Source organism: Nerophis lumbriciformis, linkage group LG04, assembly GCF_033978685.3.
Source record: "Nerophis lumbriciformis linkage group LG04, RoL_Nlum_v2.1, whole genome shotgun sequence".
NCBI lineage: Eukaryota > Metazoa > Chordata > Actinopteri > Syngnathiformes > Syngnathidae > Nerophis > Nerophis lumbriciformis.
The window spans coordinates 6,956,490-6,967,300 of NC_084551.2; the positions used below are offsets into that span (position 1 = coordinate 6,956,490).

At 44.1% G+C, this 10,811-nt stretch overlaps 1 protein-coding gene across 2 annotated transcripts in view; it reads left to right on the plus strand.

Moving 5' to 3' along the window:
- arhgef5 (Rho guanine nucleotide exchange factor (GEF) 5) overlaps positions 1-9,525 on the plus strand; it is a 58,130-nt gene extending 48,605 nt beyond the window's left edge. For both annotated transcript variants that reach the window (XM_061948492.2, XM_061948499.2), the window contains exons 14-15: positions 8,873-8,977; positions 9,064-9,525. In XM_061948492.2, the coding sequence (XP_061804476.2) occupies positions 8,873-8,977; positions 9,064-9,206 (248 nt within the window). In that variant the 3' untranslated portion in view covers positions 9,207-9,525. The remainder of the gene's footprint in view (positions 1-8,872; positions 8,978-9,063) is intronic.
- The last annotated feature ends 1,286 nt before the right edge of the window (positions 9,526-10,811 follow it).

The following is a 10,811-nucleotide window of genomic DNA, read 5'->3' on the forward strand; positions in this document are numbered from 1 at the left end:
GACGCCTACCTCTCATGTAGATATCGTGGACAAAACGAAAGTAGAAAAGCGTGTCCGACACATATGAAGAGGCGGGTGTCACAACAATTATTGCAATAAGTGGGACAAGGCCAGACAATGGTTCCACATACTGACAAAACATCAAACAAACGTCAGGTATTTTCATGTGACTTACATATTTTCTGTAATTGTAACAATAATAAAACATTAAAACATACATTATATTCACAAGACATAATTGAACCTGTTACACTAGTGTCACGTTCTGGTATATTTATATCTAGTGGGCAGCCTAGGACGGAGTCAGCTGTTTTATCCATCCATCCATCCATCCATCCATCTTCTTCCGCTTATCCGAGGTCGGGTCGCGGGGGCAGCAGCTTAAGCAGGGAAGCCCAGACTTCCCTCTCCCCAGCCACTTCGTCCAGCTCCTCCCGGGGGATCCCGAGGCGTTCCCAGGCCAGCCGGGAGAGATAGTCTTCCCAGCGTGTCCTGGGTCTTCCCCGTGGCCTCCTACCGGTCGGACGTGCCCGAAACACCTTCCTAGGGAGGCGTTCGGGTGGCATCCTGACCAGATGCCCGAACCACCTCATCTGGCTCCTCTCGATGTGGAGGAGCAGCGGCTTTACTTTGATCTCCCCCCGAATGACAGAGCTTCTCACCCTATCTCTAAGGGAGAGCCCCGCCACTCGGCGGAGGAAACTCATTTCGGCCGCTTGTACCCGTGGTCTTGTCCTTTCGGTCATGACCCAAAGCTCATGACCATAGGTGAGGATGGGAACGTAGATCGACCGGTAAATCGAGAGCTTTGCCTTCCGGCTCAGCTCCTTCTTCACCACAACGGATCGATACAGCGTCCGCATTACTGAAGACGCCGCACCGATCCGCCTGTCGATCTCACGATCCACTCTTCCCCCACTCGTGAACAAGACTCCGAGGTACTTGAACTCCTCCACTTGGGGCAAGATCTCCTCCCCAACCCGGAGATGGCACTCCACCCTTTTCCGGGAGAGAACCATGGACTCGGACTTGGAGGTGCTGATTCCCATCCCAGTCGCTTCACACTCGGCTGCGAACCGATCCAGTGAGAGCTGAAGATCTTGGCAGGAGGAAGCCATCAGGACCACATCATCTGCAAATAGCAGTGACCTAATCCTGCAGCCACCAAACCAGATCCCCTCAACGCCCTGACTGCGCCTAGAAATTCTGTTCATAAAGGTTATGAACAGAATCGGTGACAAAGGGCAGCATTGGCGGAGTCCAACCCTCACTGGAAACGTGTCCGACTTACTGCCGGCAATGCGGACCAAACTCTGACACTGATTATACAGGGAACGAACTGCCACAATAAGACAGTCCGTTACCCCATACGCTCTGAGCGTATGGGGTAACGGACGAGTCAGCTGTTTTAATCAGTTTATTAAGTCTGTTCCTGACTCTGACCGTGCTGCCCACCCCCCAGCAAACAACGGCATAGAGTGCCACAGAAGCTACCACAGTGTCATATTATTATTATTATTATTAGCCTTTATTTAACCAGGTAAAATCCCATTGAGATCAAAGATCTCTTTTCCAAGGGAGACCTGGCCAAGAGGGCAGCAGCAAGGTTACATTAAAAACAGTAAACAAACACATAAAACATCGCATTTACAACATTAAAACTTGCTCACATGACACATGTGCATACAGACAAGGTAGACTGCAGTCCTTTCACAGAAGCTTTAAACTCACTCAACGTAACTAGGGTTTGAAGTTTAATGTTCGATTGTAGGTTATTCCAAGCCTTCGGTGCTGAAAACCTAAATGCTTTCTTGCCCAGTTCAGTTCTTACTTTGGGGACGACAAATTGCAGAACATGCATTGAACGAAGGTTGTGACTTCCTTGTTTCTTTGTTAAAAGACAAGACAGATAAGATGGAGTGATACCCAGAATGGTTTTGTAGATGAGAACATACCAATGATTGAGGCGTCGAGCACATAAAGATGTCCAGTTAACCATTGAGTATAACACACAATGGTGAGTAAGGAGAGCGCAGTTGGTGATGAATCTCAGTGCTCCGTGGTACACACTATCCAGCTTGTGGAGACAACCAGCAGTAGCATTCATGTACAACACATCTCCATAGTCAATAACAGGTAAAAAGGTTGTTTCCACCAATTTCTGTTTCACAGTAAAAGAAAAGCAAGACTTGTTTCTATAATAAAATCCCAGTAAAAGTTTCAGTTTTTTTTACAACATGCTGAATGTGCTCCTTAAAACTCAAGTGGTCATCAATTAAAAATCCTAAATATTTAAAAGCAGATACTAACATTTGTTGCCCATTTCTTGTTAAAATGTTCTCACACAATGATGATCTTACAGTTTTTAATGTGGTAAAGAGCATACACTTTGTTTTCTCTGCATTTAAAACCAGTTGAAGATAGCAAAGTTGTTCTTGTACTCTGTCAAATGCATGTTGTAGATATTTAAAAGCCTCAGCAAGAGTGGGTGCTGTGCAGTATATGACGGTATCATCAGCATAGAAATGGAAAGTTGAGTTCGGAATATTCTGTCCAAGATTATTTATGTAAATAGTGAATAATAAGGGGCCCAACACAGAACCTTGAGGGACACCCCTTTTTCACTTGCAGTACGTCCGAGGAGGAACCTTCTATCTGACATAAAAAGTGGGCAGACGTGACCCGCATACCCCAAAAGACAGTGTTACCATATCTGAGTTACTGTGTAGAAATTTGGGGAAACAACTACAAATGTGCGCTTCATTCACTAACCGTGTTACAAAAAAGATCAATTAGAATAATACATAATGTTGGATATAGAGAACATACAAACACTATATTTATTGAATCAAAAATATTGAAATTCAACAATTTGGTGAATTTGCAAACAGCTAAATTGATGTACCGTATTTTCCGCACCATAAGGCGCCCTGGGTTAAAAGCCGCGCCTTCAATGAACGGCATATTTCAAAACTTTGTCCACCTATAAGCCGCCCCGTGTTGTAAGCCGCATCTAACTGCGCTAAAGGAATGTCAAAAAAACAGTCAGATAGGTCAGTCAAACTTTAATAATATATTAAAAACCAGCGTTCTAACAACTCTGTTCACTCCCAAAATGTACGCAAATGTGCAATCACAAACATACGTATATCAACATGGACAGAGCTGCGTGAAAAAAGCCACCGGCCTCTTCGCGTAAACTTAAACTTACCTTAACCACTCGCTCATCTTTTCTTCATCCATCCCTTCGAGTTAGCTTTTATGATGACGCCGGCTGGAAAGGTCTCTTTTGGCAAGGTCTTCCTTTTGAATATCACCATGGGTGGAAGTTTCTGGCCATTAGCATGGCAAGCTAGAACCACAGTGAAGGATGACTTCTCATTCCCTGTGGTGCGAATATTCACCGTACGTGCTCCCGTTGTATCCACAGTGCGGTTCACAGGAATATCAGTTGCTGTGAAATAGTAATCCGTGTGCGGATGGAGAGATTGCGTCTTTTCATGAACCGGATCCCTGACGCTTAGTAGGAGCCATTTTGTGGTCTTTACAGATGTAAACACACAAAGGAAATGAAACGTACGGTATATCCGCGCGCTTTTTCTTCTTCTACGCGGGCGGGTGGTTGCTTACAGTAGAAGAAGAAGCGCTTCCTGTTCTATGGGGGCGGGTGCTTACCTTGGCGGTTGCTTGCGTAGAAGAAGAAGCGCTTCCTGTTCTACCGGCAAAAAAGATGGCGGCTGTTTACCGAAGTTGCGAGATCGAAACTTTATGAAAATGAATCGTAATATTAATCCATATATAAAGCGCACCGGGTTAAAAGCCGCACTGTCAGCTTTTGAGTAAATTTGTGGTTTTTAGGTGCGGCTAATAGTGTGGAAAATACGGTACAAAGCAAACTATAACCTGCTATACAAGAATGTACAACAATTCTTCTCAACAAAAGAGGAGAAATACAACTTAGGAGGAAAATCTAATAGAAAACATTTCTATGCCCGTACAACACTTAAAACCTTTAGCATGTGGAATTAAATTATGGAATGGATTAACCAAAGAAATCCAACAAAGCACCAATATGATTCAGTTTAAGAGACTGTTCAAACTACAAGTGTTCACAAAGTACACAGAAGAACATCTTGAACTCTTTTTATGTATTTAATATTTGTTTACTTACTATGGTATATTATTTATTTATTCACTGTTCTGTTACAGAGAACAATGAAATGGGATAAAATGGCTATGGTATGAAAAGGGGTCGGATTAAATACGGTAACTCTTTTTTTGGACGTGCTGTAATGAAACAACTGGAAATATGTGATGCATTACATTGTATCGTATGCATGTTCCGAATAAACTGAAACTGAACTGAACAATCATACATTTATAAATGATAATGATAAATGGGTTATACTTGTATAGCGCTTTTCTACCTTCAAGGTACTCAAAGCGCTTTGACAGTATTTCCACATTCACCCATTCACACACACATTCACACACTGATGGCGGGAGCTGCCATGCAAGGCGCTAACCAGCAGCCATCAGGAGCAAGGGGTGAAGTGTCTTGCCCAAGGACACAACGGACGTGACTCGGATGGTAGAAGGTGGGGATTGAACCCCAGTAACCAGCAACCCTCCGATTACTGGCACGGCCACTCTACCGCCAAAATGCGTCCATTCTCCCTTTTCTGTCTACTAGAGATGCGCGGTTTGCGGGCACAACCGCGGAGTCCGCGGATTATCCGCGTATCGGGCGGATGAAATTAAAAAAAATTAGATTTTATCCGCGGGTCGGGTCGGGCGGTTGAAAAAAAAATAAATTCGATTTTAAATAGATTCAGGCGGGTGGCAGTTAAACCAATTGGGAAATATATATACATAGTTAAATGTTGTTACCCACATACGAAAAACGAGCAGGCACCTGCTGCATATGCCACAACAGAAGAAAAAAAAGAAAAAGAGATGGACACTTTTACGGAGCGGAGAAGGGACGCCTCGCCGGGGTCCGGGACCGAGGCCCCTTCCCTCGAGAGGGCCCCACCGGGAGCCGTAGCTGAGGCGATCCGCGAGAAGGGCCCGACGCACGTCCAGGGTCACCACCGCGCCCACCGCACCGACACCCCGCCTCGTCCGCCTTCGCCGCGGCCGGCGTCACGCGCAGCAGGTAAGCAGCTTACCTGCCCGCCACCCCCGTGGCCGGGGGCTCGTAACAGGGGTCACTCCGCGCGCTCCGCCCGCGCAGCTTACCTGCCCGCCACCCCTGTTGCCGGGGGCGCGTAACAGGGGTCACTCCGCGCGCAGTGCGCTCACTAAAGGGGTGGGGCTCACCCTGGTTGATATAGACAGCAGGACGGTGGCCATGGAAGTTGGAACCCGCTAAGGAGTGTGTAACAACCCACCTGCCGAATCAACTAGCCCTGAAAATGGATGGCGCTGGAGCGTCGGGCCCATACCCGGCCGTCGCCGGCAGCGAGACGCGCTTGGAGGTGCGCTCAGCGCGGCTCCCATATGATTGCGCACTGGTGTGCGTCTGGGCCGTGACAGCGTGGCACGCGAATGTCTGTGCTGCATTGGATCAGTCTCCTTTCTTTAACAGGCAAAAGCTTTATAACCTCACTAATGCCTTGCATCGTCTATATTAGATATATAACAACGGGCGGGTGCGGTTCTGATCAAATGTTAGCTCGGGTGGATGGCGGATGGTTGACGACTTTCTAATGCGGTTGCGGATGAAATAATTGCCTATCCGCGCATCTCTACTGTCTACACACTGTGTCTGCTTGTAAGTACTCTGTGTGTGTGCGCTGCCGAACATGCTCCTCTGCTCGTAAAACCAGCAATGTCACAACGCGGGAACCGGTACTTTTCAAACAGTATAGTACCGTTTTTTATTCATTAGTACCGCGATACTATACTAGTACCGGTATACCGTACAACCCTATTACACATTATTGTGGACTATGGTGGACGCTCCAAAGTGTGACCTCATCAAATCTTACAAAACCTACCGGTATTCAGTTTTTTCCCGGACTTACTTACATACATTTGTAGTTGACTTCGTAAATGACAGTTATTGTATCTCGGGTGTTGCAAATGCTGTCACGTTTGGATGAACTCTGCTCATCAACAGTCGCCTCATAACACGTGTAGTTGCTCCAAGGTCAAGGTCAAGGTCAAGGTTCAACTTTATTGTCCCCGCGGGGAAATTTGTCTTGGGCACAGTGCATCATTGCTTTCTTAACATACCCAAAAACAACAGAACAAAAACACAAGCACAGACACAACCACAACCATACAACTAACATTTAAACATCAGAACATGGAGCTTGATAGACATAGGTGGCACTTTGATGTAGGCATAAAATCTACAGTATGGAGATAAAGATAAAGTACCAATGTGCATTGCACTAGAGCTCATGGATAAAGTGCTGTGTGCTAAAGTGCTTAGTTCTAAAGTGCTATGTGCTAAAAAAGTGCTAACCTATGTATTAAAATTCTATTGCACATTGTTGGTCAGCTTAATGGAGGCTGGGACAAATGATAATTTAAGGCGGTTAGATTTGCATAGTGGGACCCGGAGTCTTCTCCCTGATGGCAGGGTTCCATATTCAGGAAAGAGTGGGTGTTGTGAGTTGGAAATAATTTTCTTAGCTTTTTTCCTAGCTGCCTGCTCATAGATGCTCTGTATAGGCTCATATTCTTTCCTCCCTACGATTTTCATTGCCGTTTTATGCATGCCGGCCAGTTTGCTTTTTAGCTTAACGGTTAGGTTGCCAAACCATGAGGTGATCCCGTATCTAATGATGCTCTCTACAATGACACGGTAGAAAATCATCATGATGTGGCTGCTTACGCCGTACAATCTTAATCTTCGCAAAAAATATAGCCTCTGTTGCAGTCTATTGCACAGTTTGTCAATATGTGTCTTCCAGCAGAGAAGATTATCAATATGAACCCCTAAATATTTATATGAGGATACCTGGGTGATTTCCTGATTTTTGATGACCACTGGCTCATGGTCAGTCACTTTCCTCGGATCCAAAACCATTTCCTGTGTCTTGGAAATGGCTTTGGATCCGAGGAAAGTGACTAATAACAGTTAGCGTGCCAGCTTGATGACATACACCAGAACAAATACACGTGTGATTTCCTGCCAACAGTTAGTCACTTTATGCCTTAAAGTCCTGGAATGCAACACATCTAATATACAGGTAAAAGCCAGTAAATTAGAATATTTTGAAAAACTTGATTTATTTCAGTAATTGCATTCAAAAGGTGTAACTTGTACATTATATTTATTCATTGCACACAGACTGATGCATTCAAATGTTTATTTCATTTAATTTTGATGATTTGAAGTGGCAACAAATGAAAATCCAAAATTCCGTGTGTCACAAAATTAGAATATTGTGTAAGGCTAATACAAAAAAGGGATTTTTAGAAATGTTGGCCAACTGAAAAGTATGAAAATGAAAAATATGAGCATGTACAATACTCAATACTTGGTTGGAGCTCCTTTTGCCTCAATTACTGCGTTAATGCGGCGTGGCATGGAGTCGATGAGTTTCTGGCACTGCTCAGGTGTTATGAGAGCCCAGGTTGCTCTGATAGTGGCCTTCAACTCTTCTGCGTTTTTGGGTCTGGCATTCTGCATCTTCCTTTTCACAATACCCCACAGATTTTCTATGGGGCTAAGGTCAGGGGAGTTGGCGGGCCAATTTAGAACAGAAATACCATGGTCCGTAAACCAGGCACGGGTAGATTTTGCGCTGTGTGCAGGCGCCAAGTCCTGTTGGAACTTGAAATCTCCATCTCCATAGAGCAGGTCAGCAGCAGGAAGCATGAAGTGCTCTAAAACTTGCTGGTAGACGGCTGCGTTGACCCTGGATCTCAGGAAACAGAGTGGACCGACACCAGCTGGACTACTGCTGAGTGGTCCAAAGTCATGTTTTCTGACGAAAGCAAATTTTGCATTTCCTTTGGAAATCGAGGTCCCAGAGTCTGGAGGAAGACAGGAGAGGCACAGGATCCACGTTGCCTGAAGTCTAGTGTAAAGTTTCCACCATCAGTGATGGTTTGGGGTGCCATGTCATCTGCTGGTGTCGGTCCACTCTGTTTCCTGAGATCCAGGGTCAACGCAGCCGTCTACCAGCAAGTTTTAGAGCACTTCATGCTTCCTGCTGCTGACCTGCTCTATGGAGATGGAGATTTCAAGTTCCAACAGGACTTGGCGCCTGCACACAGCGCAAAATCTACCCGTGCCTGGTTTACGGACCATGGTATTTCTGTTCTAAATTGGCCCGCCAACTCCCCTGACCTTAGCCCCATAGAAAATCTGTGGGGTATTGTGAAAAGGAAGATGCAGAATGCCAGACCCAAAAACGCAGAAGAGTTGAAGGCCACTATCAGAGCAACCTGGGCTCTCATAACACCTGAGCAGTGCCAGAAACTCATCGACTCCATGCCACGCCGCATTAACGCAGTAATTGAGGCAAAAGGAGCTCCAACCAAGTATTGAGTATTGTACATGCTCATATTTTTCATTTTCATACTTTTCAGTTGGCCAACATTTCTAAAAATCCCTTTTTTGTATTAGCCTTAAGTAATATTCTAATTTTGTGACACACGGAATTTTGGATTTTCATTTGTTGCCACTTCAAATCATCAAAATTAAATGAAATAAACATTTGAATGCATCAGTCTGTGTGCAATGAATAAATATAATGTACAAGTTACACCTTTTGAATGCAATTACTGAAATAAATCAAGTTTTTCAAAATATTCTAATTTACTGGCTTTTACCTGTATATATAAAAAAAGAAGGAATTATGACTAATGTCATGCAGGTCTTTATATTTAAACTGATCTTTCATTACAGATTTCCCACAGATGCAATGTATCAGAGCTTTCGTCGCTCAGCAGCCTGATGAGTTGTCTTTAGAAAAAGCTGACATCATCCTGGTGCACCAACAAAGCAGCGACCGTGAGAACATCTCCAAACTTAATTATGAATGACTCACCCTTTGGATAAGTTTAAGCTGTGCTTATCATTGGTTTGTGCTCTCACAGATTGGGTAGAGGGCACCAGGCTGTCCGACCGACATCGCGGATGGGTGCCGGAGTTGCATTTGGAGTTAATTAACAACTTCAGGGTCCGACAGCGCAATCTATCTGACGCCCTCAAACTCACCACGGCCACGGCCGCAGTATGAGTGGGACTGAACAAAAGCCACACACAGACATCCAGGTTGAAATGAAAGGACTTCCTGGGCATCTTCACAGCTCCAGTTGGACGAAGTGGAGAGTCGGCGTCTCCTGTGATTAGGCCGTGCAGAAAAAGGACAATCAATGCTGGCTTTGGAGAAATGCATAATAATATTTGTATATTGACTCGAATGGAAAATATGAGCTAAATATGCATATTTTACTGCGTCATGAGCCCTGTGCGTGCAGTAGACCCGACTGTGTAGAGAATGTTTTAGGTTACACAGTAAATATGTTCCAATAAATTCAGCACATTTACACACTGCATCACACTGAAGGTTTTTTTTTTTTCTTCTTCCTGTGACTATTATGGGATGCGTTACAGCAGTGTTTTTCAACCTTTTTTGAGCCAAGGCACATTTTTTTCATAAAAAAAAATACGGAGGCACACCACCAGCAGAAAAGGTTAAAAAATTCAACTCCACCAGGTTGTTGTGCTTTATTTTGAGTTTGTTGTTGTTTCCTGTGTGTAGTGTTTTAGTTCCTGTCTTGCGCTGTTATTTTGGTGACTCTTCCTGTTTTGTTGGTGTTCTCCTGTAGCAGCTTCACGCCTTCCTTTGAGCGCTATTGCCCGCCCCTGCTTTGTTTTCGCAATCAAGACTATTTGAGTTGTGCGTACGCTATCCTTCTTTGAGGGGACATTGTTGATTGTCATGTCATGTACGGGATGTGCTTTGTGGACGCCGTCGTCTTTGCTCCACACGCTGTAAGTTTTTGCTGTCGTCCAGCATTCCGTTTTTGTTGACTTTGTAGCCAGTTCAGTTTTACTTTTGCTTCAGTGCCTTTTCCTAGCGGGACTTGCCTTTTGTTGATTTTTGGTTTAAGCGTTACATACCTTTTTACCTGCACGCTGTCTCCCGCTGTGCTCTGCCTATTGGGATCACGACAAACCATCCTCGACGCGTTCCGACTTCTACAAAGCAATGAACTACCTGCTGCCACCTACTGATATGGAGTATTACATGGTTACCCTGCCAAGCTCTACACAGCACAGGCACTAGACAACGGCACATTATTATGATTATTGATTTGCAAAAAAATATTTTTTGGACCACTTAGGTGAAGTTGCATAATTTCCCACGGCACACCAGGCAATATATCACGGCACACTAGTGTGCCGCGGCACAGTGGTTGAAAATCACTGCGTTACAGGATCTACTCTCTATTTTATGCTGCAGCTGTTACATATACTGTAATATTGTACTTGGTAATTGTTATATATTGTATATTCTACATAAAAATATAATATATCAGTATACTGTGTATATAATATGTAAATATTACATATGTTATATTTTATATTGCTACTACAGCAAAATTTTAGTCTACTTTATATCTGCATTATCCTTTCCATCCTTACACTTTCCATCCTTTGTAACTGAGCTACTGTGTGGAAGAATTTCCCTCGTGGATCATTAAAGTTTGTCTAAGTCTAAGTCTAAGGATCTGCATTTAAAAAGCAATGTGAAAAACAATAAACATAGGATTACTTATGATAAAATAGTTATTTTTTTTACTGCAAAGGTCCATTAAACTCCATGTTTTCACATTTC